This window comes from Bombus affinis, unplaced genomic scaffold (assembly GCF_024516045.1).
Source record: "Bombus affinis isolate iyBomAffi1 unplaced genomic scaffold, iyBomAffi1.2 ctg00000152.1, whole genome shotgun sequence".
In the NCBI taxonomy this organism is placed as follows: Eukaryota; Metazoa; Arthropoda; class Insecta; order Hymenoptera; family Apidae; genus Bombus; species Bombus affinis.
In genome coordinates, this window is record NW_026108871.1 from 284,455 (window position 1) to 307,653 (window position 23,199).

The 23,199-nt window shown below is 35.2% G+C and overlaps 1 protein-coding gene and 1 long non-coding RNA gene across 16 annotated transcripts; one reads left to right on the plus strand and one right to left on the minus strand.

The window, feature by feature from the left end:
* Positions 1-2,548: 2,548 nt before the first annotated feature.
* Positions 2,549-16,397, minus strand: LOC126927573 (uncharacterized). 13 transcript variants are annotated; one of them, XM_050743621.1, is made up of 6 exons: positions 15,242-15,308; positions 14,483-14,590; positions 3,282-3,361; positions 3,110-3,209; positions 2,801-2,890; positions 2,549-2,700 (listed from the first exon to the last, which is right to left on the minus strand). In XM_050743621.1, the coding sequence occupies exons 1-6, from the start codon at positions 15,291-15,293 to the stop codon at positions 2,594-2,596; spliced, it is 537 nt and encodes a 178-aa protein (XP_050599578.1). In that variant the 5' UTR covers positions 15,294-15,308; the 3' UTR covers positions 2,549-2,593. The 13 variants fall into 13 exon arrangements, 10 of the variants coding, with proteins under 10 accessions (XP_050599578.1, XP_050599580.1, XP_050599579.1 ...); XR_007715637.1 differs by lacking the exons at positions 2,549-2,700; positions 2,801-2,890; positions 3,110-3,209; positions 3,282-3,361; positions 14,483-14,590 and adding exons at positions 13,488-13,634; positions 13,735-13,824; positions 13,894-13,956; positions 14,044-14,143; positions 14,216-14,295 and having other exon boundaries at positions 15,117-15,337; XR_007715636.1 differs by lacking the exons at positions 2,549-2,700; positions 2,801-2,890; positions 3,110-3,209; positions 3,282-3,361; positions 14,483-14,590 and adding exons at positions 13,489-13,634; positions 13,735-13,824; positions 13,885-13,956; positions 14,044-14,143; positions 14,216-14,295 and having other exon boundaries at positions 15,117-15,336.
* On the plus strand, positions 6,784-17,994 carry LOC126927575 (uncharacterized). Of its 3 annotated transcripts, none has more exons than XR_007715648.1 (3): positions 6,784-6,949; positions 7,005-7,036; positions 17,970-17,994. It is a non-coding gene; the product is annotated as an uncharacterized LOC126927575 (long non-coding RNA). The 3 variants fall into 3 exon arrangements; XR_007715647.1 differs by lacking the exon at positions 17,970-17,994 and adding an exon at positions 17,912-17,936; XR_007715646.1 differs by lacking the exon at positions 17,970-17,994 and adding an exon at positions 17,883-17,907.
* The last annotated feature ends 5,205 nt before the right edge of the window (positions 17,995-23,199 follow it).

Below are 23,199 nucleotides of genomic sequence, written 5' to 3' on the forward strand. Positions count from 1 at the left end.
TTATTCCACATCCATTCACGAACATGAGATTAAATTTAATCGACTTATGGACAGATTACGGAGAGCTAAATTGCAACTGCAACCGGACAAGTGCGAATTCTTACGGCACGAAGTAAAATATTTGGGACATGTAATCAGTGAGAATGGAGTTAAACCTGACCCAAAGAAAATCGAGGCAGTTTCAAATTTTCCACGGCCAAGGAAATCAAAAAATGTTAAACAATTTTTGGGATTAGCTGGATATTACCGAAGGTTCATACCCAATTTCTCCAAGGTTGCGAAACCATTGACGCAATTACTAAAAAAGGACGTTGCGTTCAAGTGGACGGAAAACCAAGAAGATGCATTCAACACCTTGAAAACAGCCCTTATAACAGAACCCATTTTGCAGTACCCGGACTTCTCTCAACCATTCAATCTCACGACAGACGCATCTGGATATGCCGTGGGCGGCGTACTAAGCCAAGGACCTATCGGAAAAGACCTACCGATCGCATACGCCTCAAGATTATTGAACCCCGCCGAACAAAATTATTCCACGATAGAAAAGGAATGCCTAGCGATCGTTTACTGCGCAATGCACTTCCGACCGTATTTGTACGGGAGAAAATTCACCATTATAACCGATCATAAACCTCTGGTGTGGATGCATTTTATCAAAGATCCTACTTCAAGAATTTGGAAGTGGAAACTAAAATTGGCGGATTTCGAATTCGACATTATACACAAAGAAGGTAAGGCAAACGCGAATGCAGACGCCTTATCTAGAAACCCCCCTGAGGTTTGTTTGCCAATCAGGAAAAGAGAGGAAGATTCACCGAGTCGATATCCCGCACCCAAGAGATTTGAACTAGACACACTAACCGAAGACTCCCCCACGTTTGAAGTTAAACCACGCGAACTATCGCAACACAATAGACCAGGAAAACAAGAAAAAATTTCCATTCGAAAACACGTCACCATAGAAGAAACACCCACAAAACATTTTGACCACGCATTAGCCGAAATCGACGTAAACACAGACGAGGAAACAATCACTCAAGAGATAACCGACATCGATAAAACGAATGAAGAAGAACCCCCTATAACAATTTCCGAACCAATTCAGCAACAAGGAAAGGACGCAATGCCTGCGGTACTTTCAGAGCTAAGAATCTTGGAAACGCGAGACTCGATTACGAGAGTAAACGACCATAGAATAATATTCGTCGATATACATGGCACTCCGATAGATAAAGGGGCCTTAGAAATGAAGGAAGCAGGAAAACTGCCGTATTATAGAGATTTAATGTTGGGAAGAGTAATATTGAATCAAGATTCCGGAAAATACATCGTGTCCCTACCCGTAAAGGAAGATCGAAACTCTCCAATAACGCCAGAAAATATATCGAACTCATTGAAATCTTTACTGGATGTGGTAAAAGACAACCAATTAACGTCCTTTAGCATCAGCAAAACAAACCTGGAAGAAATACCTTGGCGATATACAATCAGGAAACTGAAAGAAGTATTCATGGGAGAAACCATAGCTATTACCATCTGTACCGGGGAAATAATTATCCCACCGGTGGAAGCGCGAAGCAACATAATACGAGAAAAGCACGAATCACCTGTAGCAGGACATAAGGGAGTAACAAAAACTTACCAAAGAGTACGACAATACTACTATTGGAAAACCATGAAGAAAGAAATCCAGGAATACGTGAGAACATGCAAAGAATGCCAATTGAAAAAGTTAACCAGAATAAAAACAAGGCAACCCATGGTGCTCACAGACACACCAGGTAAAGCGTTCGATAAAATTAGTATGGATATCGTCGGTCCATTACCACAGACACAAAAGGGAAATAAATACATATTAACCATCCAAGACTTACTGACAAAATATTCAATCGGGATCCCGATGGCAGGAATCTCTTCGGCCGAGATAGCTGACGTTTTCGTAAAACAATTCATTTGCCGATTCGGTTCACCGAGGGCTATCCTTACTGATCGGGGAGCAAATTTTACATCCTCGCTGATGAAAAAAGTAGCAAAAAGATTTCGCATAAAAAGGTATACCACGTCAGCATACCATCCACAAAGCAACGGCTCCATCGAAAGATCTCACCACGTATTAACTGAATACCTCAACCTGTACATCGAAAATTCCAGAAACTGGGACGAATGGGTGGAATTAGCCATGTTCTCCTACAATACCTCCGTACACGAAGGAACAAAATTCTCCCCACACGAACTAGTCTTTGGGCACTTAGCCAGAGAACCTACTGGCGAGATGATAACCGAGGAGAATATGGAACCAACATATGCAGAGTATCTCAGAGACCTGTTCGATAAAATCGTCACCGTTTATCAAATGGCAAGAGAAAATCTGATAAAATCCAGATTAAAGTCAAAAGAATACTATGGCAGACAAATCAACCCGCAAAATTTCAAAATAGGAGATCTAGTATATCTATTAAAGGAACCCAGAAGAGGAAAATTTTCCGACCAATATTCGGGACCGCATAAAGTGTTGGAAATTTTAGAAAACCAAAACGTCATGATTGAAGTGAAAAGAATTCCACGAACAGTGCACTTAAATAAGTTAAAATTAGCGCATAACCGAAATAAACAATAAACGAAACGTTTTCAGAAGGTAACACAGTACAGTAGTATGTAGTGTAGTGCTGCTCGTCGAATAATGCGGACAATGGAAACCTAAAAAGAAAAGGAAATTACTATGTACTTTCTAAACATTACTCAAATATAAAATGTATTAATTCAATAAAGTGATTAAAACGGCGAAAGTGAAAAGTACCTTGTGAACAATTAACTATTGTAAAAGGAAGTGTATATGCAAAGACAGGCCATAAGCCCATATTCGTAAAACATAACGTATGACAGCCATCTGAAACAAATGGAAGAATTAACCTCAATTACCTTAATACAAAATATAACAGTACTAAACGATTATAACAATATCGTGGTTAAACCAAAGTAAGTGCGACACTGCTTGTCGAATAGTGCAGATAGTGGAAACCTAAAAACAAAAGAAAGATTACTATTTGCGTTCTATAAAACATGTTAATTCAATAACATAATTAAAGGCAGTGAAAGTAAAAAGTACCTAGTCCACAATTAATCATTGTAGAAGGAAGTGTACATGCAGGAATTCCGCAGAGATAAATTATGGATCCACTCCGTAGAACATAGAATACGACTGCCAGCTGAAACGAATGCAAGAACTGGCCTCAATTGCCTTGACATATATGAAAAGAAATAATACTATTAAAACTTACAACAAGATTGCCAATTACGTCGGGTAGGTGTCTTGCGTGAGCGACGTAGCGTGTAGACTTGGAGAATAAAGACGAAGTAACTATGAACAGTAATAATATAGTGTACAAGTTCTAATCTATAATACATGAATTAGTCTCGACTTACATTACATGATTATTATTATACCTCACATATAGAAACAGATTTGTAATACATAATAGCGGTCGCTCACACAATGCACTACGTGCATATTGAATTAATTAACTAAATGATATGTTTATACTCACAAATATAGGATGAATAAAGGTATCTGTAGTAAGTATTTTGAATATAATGAAAACCGGATGATGCCTTACACACGGTAACGCAGCATCGAAGGAATAGGATTTGAGAAACTACAAACGGTAATAATTCAATAAACAAGTTTTAACCAATAATACATAGATTAGCTCAAAAAATTATACTATACAAATATGAAATAATAATAAATCACTAATAATAAATCACATAATTACTAAGTAACGACAGATTAATAGGGAAGATATAGAAATAGCTAATAAAATAGAAATAGGCTAGAAATTAATCAAGATAGATTAGCCGAGCATTAATAATCATACATGATTAAAATTAGGAATTATCATATTGTGTTAAGCTATTACAGCATTACTATATTAAATTACGTATAAAGAAATAAGGTTATACTACACAGTGGTGACTGGTGACACTATGCACGCATTAGATTAAACCAATTAAACAAAAGCTACATAAATATAAACTACCTTATAATTAAACAGTGAAACGATTCTATTAGTAATTAATATTTTCGACAACGATATAATCCACACGCTATTACATTAAAATAACACACAGTATATATACACATATTACAACAAATACAAAACAATGTTAAATTAAACATACACATTACGACGAACACAAAACTAGACGTTGACACTTCACTAGAACGGAGTTGAAACTAAGTAACAAAACAATTATTACAATATCAAACAAATTTACAAAACACCACACTCTTATTTAAGACGTACACAAACATCCATTTTGGAAATCCGTCGCGAGCGTGAAGCAGTTCTCACGCATGCGCAATGAACTACATGCAATAATTATACATACTAAAATAAATACAGAATAATATTATTCCCACTTCAATTATACGTCAACTGCTAAAATAAAGTCACAAATAATTAACAAATAAATAACAAAACCGCATGAATAAAATTCACCATATACTAGAGACATTCATGAACGGCCATCTTAGATTGTCACGAATAGGGAATAGTCCTTACGCACGCGCAATGAAACACATATACATAAATAATATTAATTTTATTTGAATTACACGTCACCTACTAAAATAAAGTTAAAAATAATTAACAGATAGATAATTAATTCGATATTGGCAAAAGTCACCACATATTAGGGACATCCACCACCAATCAACGCATGTATGTAGTAACTTTAATACTTTACAAATAAATTATATTTCTAATAAAAAAATAATAAAAAGACGGGTACGATAATCTAGACTTAGGCTATCGCGACCCATACGAAGACCCTCCAACACGTTTTTATGCACACAAATTCAAAGAGCGCGTTGTAGATTGTGTGAAATACAAATAACAAAACTCCAACCCGCGATATTTTGTCTGCAATGCATAAATGTCAATCTTAACACGACACAATAACCCCAAAGAAATCTTTTGAAGTAAGGAATTGTAGTTCGCGCTGTTGCCCGTTAGGATGGACCAACAACCAATCGCAACTACATCTGCTACGATCAGTCAAATTTTCTTCGGAAATTTGAACACCAAGGGCGGGGGTGTCACGTCCCGCGTTCCGCACGTGACGCCACGAACCAATAACTTATGAATAATTAAACACGACCAATAATAATAAATTAACTAATAACTAACCAATCAAAATAAAAAGAATTATACGACAGACAATCAAAATGAAATAAATGAATCAATAAGAAGAAACACTACAACCAATCAGCAATGACATATAAAATACAAATAAAATGAAATAATTAAATGAACCAATAAATAAAACAAGCCGCGATTCAAATGTATGAGATTTCTCTGCGAAAACACATGTATATACACACACGTGTATGCATATCTGTGTGTGTGACCTACTTCGTGAATCTGAATAATTGGTAATCTAATAAAATATAAAAGAAATAAAATATACTTCACTACACCAGCATTCTAATAAAAGTGAAAATTGTATACAAGATTACTCTGCGACACACACATATATAGATATACACATGCGTACGCGTATCTTTGGGAAAAATTCATAATATATATATATATATGTATACGTTATTAAACCATTAAAACGCAAAGAAATAAATATATAGATTTACATTTCTACGAACCTAGAGAATTATATACGAAATCCACATTATGGAATATTCAACCAATTAACGATCCGAGAAACAATGAGAATAACAATACGCGCACATATACATATGCATATATATATTTTACATAATGGAAAATTACATTGTGAAATGTATATATATATATATACCCATGTTATTATATCGAACAATTACTCATCTAATATACAAAACCACCTTGTAAAAATTACATTACTGAACATTCAACTAAACCAACTGAAGATTTAGTATAATAATATATAATAATATAATAATATATATATATATATACATAGATATGTGAAATAGCGTTGTATATAACCGGAAACAATACAAATGTCACACGACTTCTTCAACAACTTCGACTCTTCGTTCCTGCCGACAACACCTCACACGATGACTGCGTCTTCTAGGGCCACTTACGGATTCTTTACAATTCTTCTTCTTCTTGCACTGAAATATCATATGCAGTGAATAAAACACGAAAGAAGCAGGATGAACTAAATAAAAGAAATCATAACAAGATACACACCGAGACAATCCGCATGGGAACCTCTGACAAAGTATCTATCATTAAATGCATAATAATCAAGATGCACAAACCTCATCTGGAAGTCGACACCACTCACAGCGTGCCAATGCAAGGGAGGAAAACGAATGAAATTGTATTTCGTGAAGACGTTTCACCACTTTCCATAGATCAGAAACTGGAGTTACACAACTAATAACCTAATAACAAGAAAGTAATATAAAATATACACGATTTAATATATAGCAAATATGGACATATAAATCTACAAGGAGCAAAATATATCTCATATTGTCAAATAAAACCAAATTGTCAAAAGATCATCAGGACACGACGCCAACGAAGGTGCCACTGTGCCTATTTGGATGGAAAACCGCCACTTCAGCATCATCCCTCGCACATATTCACACACGCACGTCGATCACGTCACCTCGTACCATTCACATATCTTCTTCCTCTTGCGCTAAAACAAATTCACAAGTTTAAGGAAACAAACAACATGCGAAACGAGACAGAATACTAAAAACACACTCACACAGTTCGCACAGGTGCGGACGCTTTTGTGTCCATGACTCAACATAACCTGTAATCATCAAACTCCACGTTCTCTCTTGGAAACTCTAAAAACCTGCAGCATTGCGATTCCCACCGGAACGAACTGTCACGTGACTGTCATCCCATTGGGGATGTCATTATAAAAAGCGTAGCGACACAATTCAAATCGGAGTAATCGTTACCAGTTAGAATAAAAGGGAGTAATCGTTACCAGTTAGAATAAAAGGGAGTAATCGTTACCAGTTAGAATAAAAGGGAGTAATCGTTACGAGTTAGAATAAAAGGGAGTAATCGTTACCAGTTAGAATAAAACGGAGTAATCGTTACCAGTTAGAATAAAAGAGAGTAATTGTTAGCGGGTCAGTTGAATAAAGGAATAGAAGAGAGTAATTGTTAGCGTTCGGGAGAATTTAGCGAAAAATAAAGAAGAATCAGATTAATTGTTAGCGTTAGCGTTAGCGATTAATTGTTAGTGGTTCAGTTAGAACAATCAGAGTGATTGTGAAAAGAGTGTAACTGCCATTAGTTGGTTCAGTTAGAATATAGTCAGAGAAATTGTTAGCGTTCGGGAGAATTTAACGAAATTAAAGAAGAGTAATTCAGTTAGAATAAAGAAATAGGATAGAGCAATTGTGATTAGTTGGTTCAGGAGAATTTAGCGAAAATAAGGAGAGTAATTGTTAGTCGTTCAATTGAATTTGAGTGAGTCTGATATCAGTTCGTTCAGTTGATTTAATTAGAATTTAAGTTAGGATTAGAGAATAATTGTTCGTTCCAGTTCGAGTTTAAGAATTACGAGATATAAATGTTATTAGTCAGTTCGAATTATAAAATAATTGTTATTAGTCAGTTAGAATTAAAACAATAGTTGGCTCAAGTTTTTGTGTTAGAATTTCGAATTGTTAAACACGTCCGGACACACTGTTGTTTACACTGTTCAAATTAAATAAAGATTAAAACGAAAAATTATAGAAGTGTCGATCTTTGTAAAACCGGAATCACCCCAGCGGCCTGACCGTTCATCAGCGGAGACCAACGTCAGGTGAGTCAACTTTAATTATTATTAATAATTAATAATTAAAATAATAAATAATATCAATGATTAGTATAATTCGTCATTAATTCCGCCTGTAATAATTATTTATAATATAATTGTTTATTCCAAACAATCCTCTCCCGTGCTAGTATTCCTGCGCATAGCAGGTTAGCCGAAACGTGGAGATTGTTGACCAGTGGCCTAAACTCCGATCAACGCTACATAATCTAACAAGAAATATCTAATTGAAACAGTCCTTAGACTGTTTCTGGTGGCAGCGACTACTACATTGTTTAAAATTTCAAAATTTGGATAGCGAAACGTAACAATATATATATATATAGATAAAAATTTTGGTGGCAGCGGTGGGATACACTCCACGGAGGATTACAGTTGGTATAAACAATAACATACGCTGATAGGTTTAAAGTTTTTTCAATTTATTAACTGAAACATATACATAAACATATACAAAAAGAAAGAAAAAAAAAACATGGCGGTCGCACGAGACTCACTAAGCGAGGACACGATTACGTTGTTGTCGGAAAAATTGAAAGCGTGGGACGAGAATTTTCGCGTACTAATCGACATTAATGCAAGTCTAAGCAGAGTGGAAGAAGACCTGCGTGCAAGTAGGGAATCGAGAGATACCGAAATTCCCACATCGACGCCGTTAATTCCGCGAGGAATAAGACCCATTAATGATAATTTTCAATCAATTAAACTAAAAGACGCGATCGAGTCAGTGCCAGTGTTCGACGGCCATCGACCACCGGTATTTCAATTTTTAAGGGCATGCGAACGAGCTCGAAGTATGGTGCCAAGAAGTCAAGAACCCTACCTAGTAAAATTATTGATGAACAAACTACGCGGACACGCGTTTCTCGCCGTAGAGGACGGTGTAGTATTAACCCTGAACGATTTCGGAAATAGATTAAAAAATATGTTCGGTCCGGGAAAAACAATTAACGAATACAGAGGTGAACTAGCGACGGTGTTTCAACGACCGGGGGAAGAGATCTTAGATTACATAGATCGCGTCAAAAATCTCAGGCTAGCAATAATGGACGAGGAAAGATGCGGATTTGATACCGTGTCCGCGGATGTCCAAGACACTATAGATTGGGACACGACAGAAGCCTTCGTTAAAGGACTCCCAAACGAGGTATTTATGCGGGTAAAATTAGCCGGATATCAATCCCTAGACGACGCGTTTTGCCAAGCCGTGAGAGCTACGCGAGAACTGAAACAAATAAATATCAGATCGCGATGTCAACGACTAGGAAACCCAAACAGTCTTAACTGGAACGCCTCTCGCCCTAGCAACGACAACAACAATCGCGATATCAACGGAAATAACCGCCAGGATCGAAGATTCGCGCCGCCGGCGCAAAATCGTCCGAACGTCCCTAGACAAAATTTTATAATGTGTAACTACTGTAAGAAGCCTGGGCATCTAGTAAGAGACTGCTACAAATTCAAAGCAAGGGTGGACGCTGGAATAATTGTGCCTTACGCGTCAGGGCAGTCGGGAAACGAGACGAATCCTTCGAGGGGAGGGAGCGAACCTCGAAGGAGCAACGCCATAAACCGCTCAAGAGAACAAGCTACGACGAGAAGACCGGATCTCACGGTAGTCAACCGAACGCGACAAACGACTCCCGTAAAACCGACGAACATTCCGGTAAAACCATCATCCAGTCGTGCTCAAGAACAGTTAAGAAATCTGGAGAACCAACAATCAACGAAGAAAGAGGGTTACAAGAAAGCAAACAAGTATCACCGGGTGTTGGACTCAGATTCGGACGTCGACCTTTCCGGATGGTTTCAATAGAAATAAAAGAAACCTCAAATACTCCTACCGCGAGAATAGTCTCCCCGGATTTGAAAACGAAGGCGAACCTACTGCTAGACTCCGGATCAGAAATTAACATTATCAAGAAACCTGCCTTACCCGAGTCAGCGATCATCAACGAGCAAGAGATAATTGAAGTTCGAGGAATTACGGCAACGAGCCTGGTCACCCTAGGGCAGACAATAATACAGGTTGCGGGCCACCCCGTTACTTTCCATGTAATTGATGATTCCCTGCTGATCAATCAAGACGGAATCTTAGGTTCCGAATTTTTTGCAAAATACAGAGCCCGTTTGGATTACGGGCAAAAACATATCAAATGGGGGGATATCTACATCCCGTTTGATACAAAAGAAAAGATAATTGTGCCGAAACGAAGTTCGGTACCCTGTACAATAAATATCGCAAATCCGGAGGAAATTGAGGGATTCATCCCCAAAATCGAACCGATTGAGGGAGTCTATTTCGGAAATGCGGTCGTGAAAAACCATAAGGGACGTGGTTATTTAAGAATAATTAATACCACCTCGAGGGATTACGAATTTACCGTACCCACAATAGTAATAAAAAAATTTGCAACTCCTACTCCGCCCTCTCATACTACATGCAACGCCGTTTCAGCATCTGAGGGAAATAGGTTCGACAAAATAATGGAATTATTGCGACTAGAGCATTTAAATGAAGAAGAAAAGAGGAACGTCGAAGCGCTAATACGGAAGAATCAAGATAGATTTCATCTCCCAGGGGAGACACTAGAAGGAACAGACGTTTTACAACACGAAATTGCTACCACAGATGAGATACCGATCAATGTTAAACAATACCGGTATCCTCCCGTACATCGGGAAGAAATAAACCGCCAGATTCAAGAACTACTAGAAACGGACGTTGTGGAATCATCGACATCTCCGTATAACTCCCCATTATGGATTGTGCCGAAGAAACCGGACTCTCAAGGTAATAAACGATGGAGAATGGTTATTGATTACAGGAAATTAAATGACAAAACAATAGGCGATGCCTATCCACTACCCAATATCACTGAAATATTGGACCAATTGGGAAGTGCGAAATACTTTTCCACGTTCGATCTAGCATCTGGGTTCCACCAAATCCGTATGTCATCGAAAGATGCCCGCAAAACTGCATTCTCGACGCCATATGGTCATTTTCAGTTCAAACGAATGCCTTTCGGACTGAAAAATGCACCAGCAATGTTCCAGCGGTTGATGAATTCGATACTGTCAGGGTTGCAAGGAATAGAGCTGTTCGTTTATCTGGATGATATAATAATTTATTCCACATCCATTCACGAACATGAGATTAAATTTAATCGACTTATGGACAGATTACGGAGAGCTAAATTGCAACTGCAACCGGACAAGTGCGAATTCTTACGGCACGAAGTAAAATATTTGGGACATGTAATCAGTGAGAATGGAGTTAAACCTGACCCAAAGAAAATCGAGGCAGTTTCAAATTTTCCACGGCCAAGGAAATCAAAAAATGTTAAACAATTTTTGGGATTAGCTGGATATTACCGAAGGTTCATACCCAATTTCTCCAAGGTTGCGAAACCATTGACGCAATTACTAAAAAAGGACGTTGCGTTCAAGTGGACGGAAAACCAAGAAGATGCATTCAACACCTTGAAAACAGCCCTTATAACAGAACCCATTTTGCAGTACCCGGACTTCTCTCAACCATTCAATCTCACGACAGACGCATCTGGATATGCCGTGGGCGGCGTACTAAGCCAAGGACCTATCGGAAAAGACCTACCGATCGCATACGCCTCAAGATTATTGAACCCCGCCGAACAAAATTATTCCACGATAGAAAAGGAATGCCTAGCGATCGTTTACTGCGCAATGCACTTCCGACCGTATTTGTACGGGAGAAAATTCACCATTATAACCGATCATAAACCTCTGGTGTGGATGCATTTTATCAAAGATCCTACTTCAAGAATTTGGAAGTGGAAACTAAAATTGGCGGATTTCGAATTCGACATTATACACAAAGAAGGTAAGGCAAACGCGAATGCAGACGCCTTATCTAGAAACCCCCCTGAGGTTTGTTTGCCAATCAGGAAAAGAGAGGAAGATTCACCGAGTCGATATCCCGCACCCAAGAGATTTGAACTAGACACACTAACCGAAGACTCCCCCACGTTTGAAGTTAAACCACGCGAACTATCGCAACACAATAGACCAGGAAAACAAGAAAAAATTTCCATTCGAAAACACGTCACCATAGAAGAAACACCCACAAAACATTTTGACCACGCATTAGCCGAAATCGACGTAAACACAGACGAGGAAACAATCACTCAAGAGATAACCGACATCGATAAAACGAATGAAGAAGAACCCCCTATAACAATTTCCGAACCAATTCAGCAACAAGGAAAGGACGCAATGCCTGCGGTACTTTCAGAGCTAAGAATCTTGGAAACGCGAGACTCGATTACGAGAGTAAACGACCATAGAATAATATTCGTCGATATACATGGCACTCCGATAGATAAAGGGGCCTTAGAAATGAAGGAAGCAGGAAAACTGCCGTATTATAGAGATTTAATGTTGGGAAGAGTAATATTGAATCAAGATTCCGGAAAATACATCGTGTCCCTACCCGTAAAGGAAGATCGAAACTCTCCAATAACGCCAGAAAATATATCGAACTCATTGAAATCTTTACTGGATGTGGTAAAAGACAACCAATTAACGTCCTTTAGCATCAGCAAAACAAACCTGGAAGAAATACCTTGGCGATATACAATCAGGAAACTGAAAGAAGTATTCATGGGAGAAACCATAGCTATTACCATCTGTACCGGGGAAATAATTATCCCACCGGTGGAAGCGCGAAGCAACATAATACGAGAAAAGCACGAATCACCTGTAGCAGGACATAAGGGAGTAACAAAAACTTACCAAAGAGTACGACAATACTACTATTGGAAAACCATGAAGAAAGAAATCCAGGAATACGTGAGAACATGCAAAGAATGCCAATTGAAAAAGTTAACCAGAATAAAAACAAGGCAACCCATGGTGCTCACAGACACACCAGGTAAAGCGTTCGATAAAATTAGTATGGATATCGTCGGTCCATTACCACAGACACAAAAGGGAAATAAATACATATTAACCATCCAAGACTTACTGACAAAATATTCAATCGGGATCCCGATGGCAGGAATCTCTTCGGCCGAGATAGCTGACGTTTTCGTAAAACAATTCATTTGCCGATTCGGTTCACCGAGGGCTATCCTTACTGATCGGGGAGCAAATTTTACATCCTCGCTGATGAAAAAAGTAGCAAAAAGATTTCGCATAAAAAGGTATACCACGTCAGCATACCATCCACAAAGCAACGGCTCCATCGAAAGATCTCACCACGTATTAACTGAATACCTCAACCTGTACATCGAAAATTCCAGAAACTGGGACGAATGGGTGGAATTAGCCATGTTCTCCTACAATACCTCCGTACACGAAGGAACAAAATTCTCCCCACACGAACTAGTCTTTGGGCACTTAGCCAGAGAACCTACTGGCGAGATGATAACCGAGGAGAATATGGAACCAACATATGCAGAGTATCTCAGAGACCTGTTCGATAAAATCGTCACCGTTTATCAAATGGCAAGAGAAAATCTGATAAAATCCAGATTAAAGTCAAAAGAATACTATGGCAGACAAATCAACCCGCAAAATTTCAAAATAGGAGATCTAGTATATCTATTAAAGGAACCCAGAAGAGGAAAATTTTCCGACCAATATTCGGGACCGCATAAAGTGTTGGAAATTTTAGAAAACCAAAACGTCATGATTGAAGTGAAAAGAATTCCACGAACAGTGCACTTAAATAAGTTAAAATTAGCGCATAACCGAAATAAACAATAAACGAAACGTTTTCAGAAGGTAACACAGTACAGTAGTATGTAGTGTAGTGCTGCTCGTCGAATAATGCGGACAATGGAAACCTAAAAAGAAAAGGAAATTACTATGTACTTTCTAAACATTACTCAAATATAAAATGTATTAATTCAATAAAGTGATTAAAACGGCGAAAGTGAAAAGTACCTTGTGAACAATTAACTATTGTAAAAGGAAGTGTATATGCAAAGACAGGCCATAAGCCCATATTCGTAAAACATAACGTATGACAGCCATCTGAAACAAATGGAAGAATTAACCTCAATTACCTTAATACAAAATATAACAGTACTAAACGATTATAACAATATCGTGGTTAAACCAAAGTAAGTGCGACACTGCTTGTCGAATAGTGCAGATAGTGGAAACCTAAAAACAAAAGAAAGATTACTATTTGCGTTCTATAAAACATGTTAATTCAATAACATAATTAAAGGCAGTGAAAGTAAAAAGTACCTAGTCCACAATTAATCATTGTAGAAGGAAGTGTACATGCAGGAATTCCGCAGAGATAAATTATGGATCCACTCCGTAGAACATAGAATACGACTGCCAGCTGAAACGAATGCAAGAACTGGCCTCAATTGCCTTGACATATATGAAAAGAAATAATACTATTAAAACTTACAACAAGATTGCCAATTACGTCGGGTAGGTGTCTTGCGTGAGCGACGTAGCGTGTAGACTTGGAGAATAAAGACGAAGTAACTATGAACAGTAATAATATAGTGTACAAGTTCTAATCTATAATACATGAATTAGTCTCGACTTACATTACATGATTATTATTATACCTCACATATAGAAACAGATTTGTAATACATAATAGCGGTCGCTCACACAATGCACTACGTGCATATTGAATTAATTAACTAAATGATATGTTTATACTCACAAATATAGGATGAATAAAGGTATCTGTAGTAAGTATTTTGAATATAATGAAAACCGGATGATGCCTTACACACGGTAACGCAGCATCGAAGGAATAGGATTTGAGAAACTACAAACGGTAATAATTCAATAAACAAGTTTTAACCAATAATACATAGATTAGCTCAAAAAATTATACTATACAAATATGAAATAATAATAAATCACTAATAATAAATCACATAATTACTAAGTAACGACAGATTAATAGGGAAGATATAGAAATAGCTAATAAAATAGAAATAGGCTAGAAATTAATCAAGATAGATTAGCCGAGCATTAATAATCATACATGATTAAAATTAGGAATTATCATATTGTGTTAAGCTATTACAGCATTACTATATTAAATTACGTATAAAGAAATAAGGTTATACTACACAGTGGTGACTGGTGACACTATGCACGCATTAGATTAAACCAATTAAACAAAAGCTACATAAATATAAACTACCTTATAATTAAACAGTGAAACGATTCTATTAGTAATTAATATTTTCGACAACGATATAATCCACACGCTATTACATTAAAATAACACACAGTATATATACACATATTACAACAAATACAAAACAATGTTAAATTAAACATACACATTACGACGAACACAAAACTAGACGTTGACACTTCACTAGAACGGAGTTGAAACTAAGTAACAAAACAATTATTACAATATCAAACAAATTTACAAAACACCACACTCTTATTTAAGACGTACACAAACATCCATTTTGGAAATCCGTCGCGAGCGTGAAGCAGTTCTCACGCATGCGCAATGAACTACATGCAATAATTATACATACTAAAATAAATACAGAATAATATTATTCCCACTTCAATTATACGTCAACTGCTAAAATAAAGTCACAAATAATTAACAAATAAATAACAAAACCGCATGAATAAAATTCACCATATACTAGAGACATTCATGAACGGCCATCTTAGATTGTCACGAATAGGGAATAGTCCTTACGCACGCGCAATGAAACACATATACATAAATAATATTAATTTTATTTGAATTACACGTCACCTACTAAAATAAAGTTAAAAATAATTAACAGATAGATAATTAATTCGATATTGGCAAAAGTCACCACATATTAGGGACATCCACCACCAATCAACGCATGTATGTAGTAACTTTAATACTTTACAAATAAATTATATTTCTAATAAAAAAATAATAAAAAGACGGGTACGATAATCTAGACTTAGGCTATCGCGACCCATACGAAGACCCTCCAACACGTTTTTATGCACACAAATTCAAAGAGCGCGTTGTAGATTGTGTGAAATACAAATAACAAAACTCCAACCCGCGATATTTTGTCTGCAATGCATAAATGTCAATCTTAACACGACACAATAACCCCAAAGAAATCTTTTGAAGTAAGGAATTGTAGTTCGCGCTGTTGCCCGTTAGGATGGACCAACAACCAATCGCAACTACATCTGCTACGATCAGTCAAATTTTCTTCGGAAATTTGAACACCAAGGGCGGGGGTGTCACGTCCCGCGTTCCGCACGTGACGCCACGAACCAATAACTTATGAATAATTAAACACGACCAATAATAATAAATTAACTAATAACTAACCAATCAAAATAAAAAGAATTATACGACAGACAATCAAAATGAAATAAATGAATCAATAAGAAGAAACACTACAACCAATCAGCAATGACATATAAAATACAAATAAAATGAAATAATTAAATGAACCAATAAATAAAACAAGCCGCGATTCAAATGTATGAGATTTCTCTGCGAAAACACATGTATATACACACACGTGTATGCATATCTGTGTGTGTGACCTACTTCGTGAATCTGAATAATTGGTAATCTAATAAAATATAAAAGAAATAAAATATACTTCACTACACCAGCATTCTAATAAAAGTGAAAATTGTATACAAGATTACTCTGCGACACACACATATATAGATATACACATGCGTACGCGTATCTTTGGGAAAAATTCATAATATATATATATATATGTATACGTTATTAAACCATTAAAACGCAAAGAAATAAATATATAGATTTACATTTCTACGAACCTAGAGAATTATATACGAAATCCACATTATGGAATATTCAACCAATTAACGATCCGAGAAACAATGAGAATAACAATACGCGCACATATACATATGCATATATATATTTTACATAATGGAAAATTACATTGTGAAATGTATATATATATATATACCCATGTTATTATATCGAACAATTACTCATCTAATATACAAAACCACCTTGTAAAAATTACATTACTGAACATTCAACTAAACCAACTGAAGATTTAGTATAATAATATATAATAATATAATAATATATATATATATATATACATAGATATGTGAAATAGCGTTGTATATAACCGGAAACAATACAAATGTCACACGACTTCTTCAACAACTTCGACTCTTCGTTCCTGCCGACAACACCTCACACGATGACTGCGTCTTCTAGGGCCACTTACGGATTCTTTACAATTCTTCTTCTTCTTGCACTGAAATATCATATGCAGTGAATAAAACACGAAAGAAGCAGGATGAACTAAATAAAAGAAATCATAACAAGATACACACCGAGACAATCCGCATGGGAACCTCTGACAAAGTATCTATCATTAAATGCATAATAATCAAGATGCACAAACCTCATCTGGAAGTCGACACCACTCACAGCGTGCCAATGCAAGGGAGGAAAACGAATGAAATTGTATTTCGTGAAGACGTTTCACCACTTTCCATAGATCAGAAACTGGAGTTACACAACTAATAACCTAATAACAAGAAAGTAATATAAAATATACACGATTTAATATATAGCAAATATGGACATATAAATCTACAAGGAGCAAAATATATCTCATATTGTCAAATAAAACCAAATTGTCAAAAGATCATCAGGACACGACGCCAACGAAGGTGCCACTGTGCCTATTTGGATGGAAAACCGCCACTTCAGCATCATCCCTCGCACATATTCACACACGCACGTCGATCACGTCACCTCGTACCATTCACATATCTTCTTCCTCTTGCGCTAAAACAAATTCACAAGTTTAAGGAAACAAACAACATGCGAAACGAGACAGAATACTAAAAACACACTCACACAGTTCGCACAGGTGCGGACGCTTTTGTGTCCATGACTCAACATAACCTGTAATCATCAAACTCCACGTTCTCTCTTGGAAACTCTAAAAACCTGCAGCATTGCGATTCCCACCGGAACGAACTGTCACGTGACTGTCATCCCATTGGGGATGTCATTATAAAAAGCGTAGCGACACAATTCAAATCGGAGTAATCGTTACCAGTTAGAATAAAAGGGAGTAATCGTTACCAGTTAGAATAAAAGGGAGTAATCGTTACCAGTTAGAATAAAAGGGAGTAATCGTTACGAGTTAGAATAAAAGGGAGTAATCGTTACCAGTTAGAATAAAACGGAGTAATCGTTACCAGTTAGAATAAAAGAGAGTAATTGTTAGCGGGTCAGTTGAATAAAGGAATAGAAGAGAGTAATTGTTAGCGTTCGGGAGAATTTAGCGAAAAATAAAGAAGAATCAGATTAATTGTTAGCGTTAGCGTTAGCGATTAATTGTTAGTGGTTCAGTTAGAACAATCAGAGTGATTGTGAAAAGAGTGTAACTGCCATTAGTTGGTTCAGTTAGAATATAGTCAGAGAAATTGTTAGCGTTCGGGAGAATTTAACGAAATTAAAGAAGAGTAATTCAGTTAGAATAAAGAAATAGGATAGAGCAATTGTGATTAGTTGGTTCAGGAGAATTTAGCGAAAATAAGGAGAGTAATTGTTAGTCGTTCAATTGAATTTGAGTGAGTCTGATATCAGTTCGTTCAGTTGATTTAATTAGAATTTAAGTTAGGATTAGAGAATAATTGTTCGTTCCAGTTCGAGTTTAAGAATTACGAGATATAAATGTTATTAGTCAGTTCGAATTATAAAATAATTGTTATTAGTCAGTTAGAATTAAAACAATAGTTGGCTCAAGTTTTTGTGTTAGAATTTCGAATTGTTAAACACGTCCGGACACACTGTTGTTTACACTGTTCAAATTAAATAAAGATTAAAACGAAAAATTATAGAAGTGTCGATCTTTGTAAAACCGGAATCACCCCAGCGGCCTGACCGTTCATCAGCGGAGACCAACGTCAGGTGAGTCAACTTTAATTATTATTAATAATTAATAATTAAAATAATAAATAATATCAATGATTAGTATAATTCGTCATTAATTCCGCCTGTAATAATTATTTATAATATAATTGTTTATTCCAAACAATCCTCTCCCGTGCTAGTATTCCTGCGCATAGCAGGTTAGCCGAAACGTGGAGATTGTTGACCAGTGGCCTAAACTCCGATCAACGCTACATAATCTAACAAGAAATATCTAATTGAAACAGTCCTTAGACTGTTTCTGGTGGCAGCGACTACTACATTGTTTAAAATTTCAAAATTTGGATAGCGAAACGTAACAATACGTCATATAGTGATGCAGATAACGTTATAGGTAATAACGTAATAGTATAAATCGTTATACGTTACAACGTAATACTTCATAACGTTATACGTTATATAGTGATGCAATATAACGTTGTGCGTTATAACGTAATAGTATATAACGTTATACGACACATAGTGATGCAATATTTCGTTATACGTTCTAACGTAATACTCCATAACGTTATACGTCATATAGTAATGCAATAAAACGTTATACGTTAAAACGTAATACTCCATAACGTTATACGTCATATAATGATGCAATATAACGTTATTAGTTATAACGTAATAGTATAAACGCTATACATCATATAGTGATGCAATATAACGTTATAAGTGATATATTGATGCAATATAACGTTAAATGTGACATAGTGATGCAATATAACGTTATGCGTTATAACGTAATAGTATAAATCGTTATACGATATAAGGTAATACTCTATAACACTATACGTTATAACGTAATAGTTCATAACGTTATACGTCATATAGGGATGCTATATAACGTTATAAGTGGTATAGTGATGCAATATAACGTTATACCTTATAACGTAATAGTATATAACGTTATACGTCATATAGTGATGCAGTACAAGGTTATAGGATATAACGTAATAGTATATGACATTATACGTCATATAGTGGTGCAATATAACGTTATAAGTGCCATAGTGATGCACTATAACGTTATGCGTTATAACGTAATAGTATATAACGTTATACGACACATAGTGATGCAATATATCGTTATACGTTGTAACGTAATACTCCATAACGTTATACGTCATATAGTAATGCAATATAACGTTATACGTTAAAACGTAATACTCCATAACGTTAAACGTCACATAGTAATGCAATATGTCGTTATACGTTGTAACGTAATGCTCCATAACGTTGTACGTCATATAGTAATGCAATATAACGTTATACGTTATAACGTAACAGTATAGGACGTTATTCGTCATATAGTGATGCAATATGTAGTCATACGTTATAGCGTAATAGTCTATAACGTTATATGTTATAATGTAATAGAATATGACGTTATGCGTCATATAATGATGCAATATAACGTTATAAGTGATATAGTGATGCAATATAACGTTCTGCTGTATAACGTAATAGTCTATATCGTTATACGTCATATAGTGATGCTATATAACGTTATAAGTGATATAGTGATGCAATATATCGTTATACCTAATAACGTAATAGTATATAACGTTATACGTCTTATAGTGATGCAGTACAATGTTATAGGTTATAACGTAATAGTATATGACATTATACGTCATATAGTGGTGCAATATAACGTTATAAGTGCCATAGTGATGCACTATAACGTAATGCGTTATAACGTAATAGTATATAACGTTATACGACACATAGTGATGCAATATATCGTTATACGTTGTAACGTAATACTCCATAACGTTATACGTCAAATAGTAATGCAATCTAACGTTATACGTTATAACGTAACAGTATATGACGTTATTCGTCATATAGTGGTGCAATATGTAGTCATACGTTATAGCGTAATAGTCTATAACGTTATACGTTATAATGTAATAGTATATGACGTTATGCGTCATACAATGATGCAATATAACGTTATAAGTGATATAGTGATGCAATATAACGTTATGCGCTATAACGGACTAGTATATAACGTTATAATTCATATAGTGATGCAATATAACGTTATATGTGATATAGTGATGCAATATAACGTTATAAGTGATATAGTGATGCAATATAAGGTTATGCATTATAACGTAATAGTATAAATCGTTATACGATATAAGGTAATACTCTATAACGCTATACGTTATAACGTAATAGCTCATAACGTTATACGTCATATAGGGATGCTATATAACGTTATAAGTGATATAGGGATGAAATCTAACGTTATACCTTATAACGTAATAGTATATAACGTCATACGTCACATAGTGATCCAATATATCGTTATGCATTATAACGTAATAGTATATAGCGTTATACGTCATACAATGATGCAATATAACGTTATACGTTATAACGTAATTGTATATGACGTTATACGTCATATAGCGGTGCAATATAACGTTATAAGTGATATAGTGATGCAATATAACGTTATGCGTTATAACGTACTAGTATATAACGTTATACTTCATATAGTGATGCAATATAACGCTATAAGTGATATAGTGATGCAATATTACGTTATATCTTATAACGAAATAGTATATAACGTTATACGTCATATAGTGATGTAGTACAACGTTATAGGTTATAACGTAATAGTATATGACGTTATACGTCATATAGCGGTGCAATATAACGTTATAAGTGATATAGTGGTACAATATAACGCTATAAGCGATATAGTGATGCAATATAACGTTATAAGTGATATAGTGAAGCAATATAAGGTTATGCGATATAACGTAATAGTTTAAATCGTTTTACGATATAAGGTAATACTCTTCAACGCTATACGTTATAACGTAATAGTTCATAACGTTATACGTCATATGGGGATGCTATATACCGTTATAAGTGACATAGTGATGCAATATGACGTATTACCTTATAACGTAATAGTATATAACGTTATACGTCATATAGTGGTGCGGTACAACGTTATAGGTTATAACGTAATATTATATGACGTTATACGTCATATAGTGGTGCAATATATTGTTATACCTTATAACGTAATAGTATATAACGTTATACTTCATATAGTGATGCCATATATCGTCATACCTTATAACGTAATAGTATACAAGGTTGTACGTCACATAGTGATGAAATATATCGTTATCCGTTATAACGTAATAGTATATAACGTTATACGTCAAATAGTGATGCAATATATCGTTATACGTTATACCGTAATAGTATATAACGTTATACGTCATATAGTGATGCAGTATAACGTTATAGGTTATAACGCAATAGTATATAACGTTACACGTCACATAGTCATGCAATATGTCGTTATACGTTGTAACGTAATGCTCCATAACGTTATGCGACATATATTAATGCAATATACCGTTATACGTTATAACGTAAAAGTATATGACGTTATTCGTCATATAGTGATACAATATGTAGTCATACGTTATAGCGTAATACTCTATGACGTTATAAGTTATAATGTAATAGTATATGACGTTATGCGTCATATAGTGATGCAATATAACGTTATAAGTGATATAGTGATGCAATATAACGTTATAAGTGATATAGTGATGCAATATAACGTTATGCGTTATAACGTAATAGTATATAACGTTATACGTTAAAACGTAATATTCCATAACGTTATACGTCAAATAGTGGTGCAATATAACGTTATAAGTGATATAGTGATGCAATATAACGTTATGCGTTATAACGTAATAGTATATAAGGTTGTACTTCATATAGTGATGCAATGTATCGTTATACCTTATAACGTAATAGTATATAACGTTGTACGTCATATAGTGATGCAGTATAACGTTATAGGTTATAACGTAATAGTATATGACGTTATACGTCATATAGTGGCGCAGTATAACGTTGTAGGTTATAACGTAATAGTATATGACGTTATACGTCATATAGTGGTGCAATATATCGTTATACCATATAATGTAATAGTATATAAGGTTATAATTCATATAGTGATGCAATATATCGTTATACCTTATAACGTAATAGTATATAACGTTATACGTCATATAGTGATGCAGTATAACGTTGTAGGTTATAACGTAATAGTATATGACGATATACGTCATATAGTGGTGCAATATATCGTTATACCATATAATGTAATAGTATATAAGGTTATACTTTATATAGTGATGCAATATATCGTTATACCTTATAACGTAATAGTATATAACGTTATACTTCATATAGTGATGCAATATAACGTTATGCATTATAACGTAATAGTATATAACGTTATACGTCAAATAGTGATGCAATATATCGTTATACGTTATAACGTAATAGTATATAAGGTTATACTTCATATAGTGATGCATTATATCGTTATACCTTATAACGTTATAGTATATCGTTATACGTCACATAGTGATGAAATATATCGTTATAGGTTATAACGT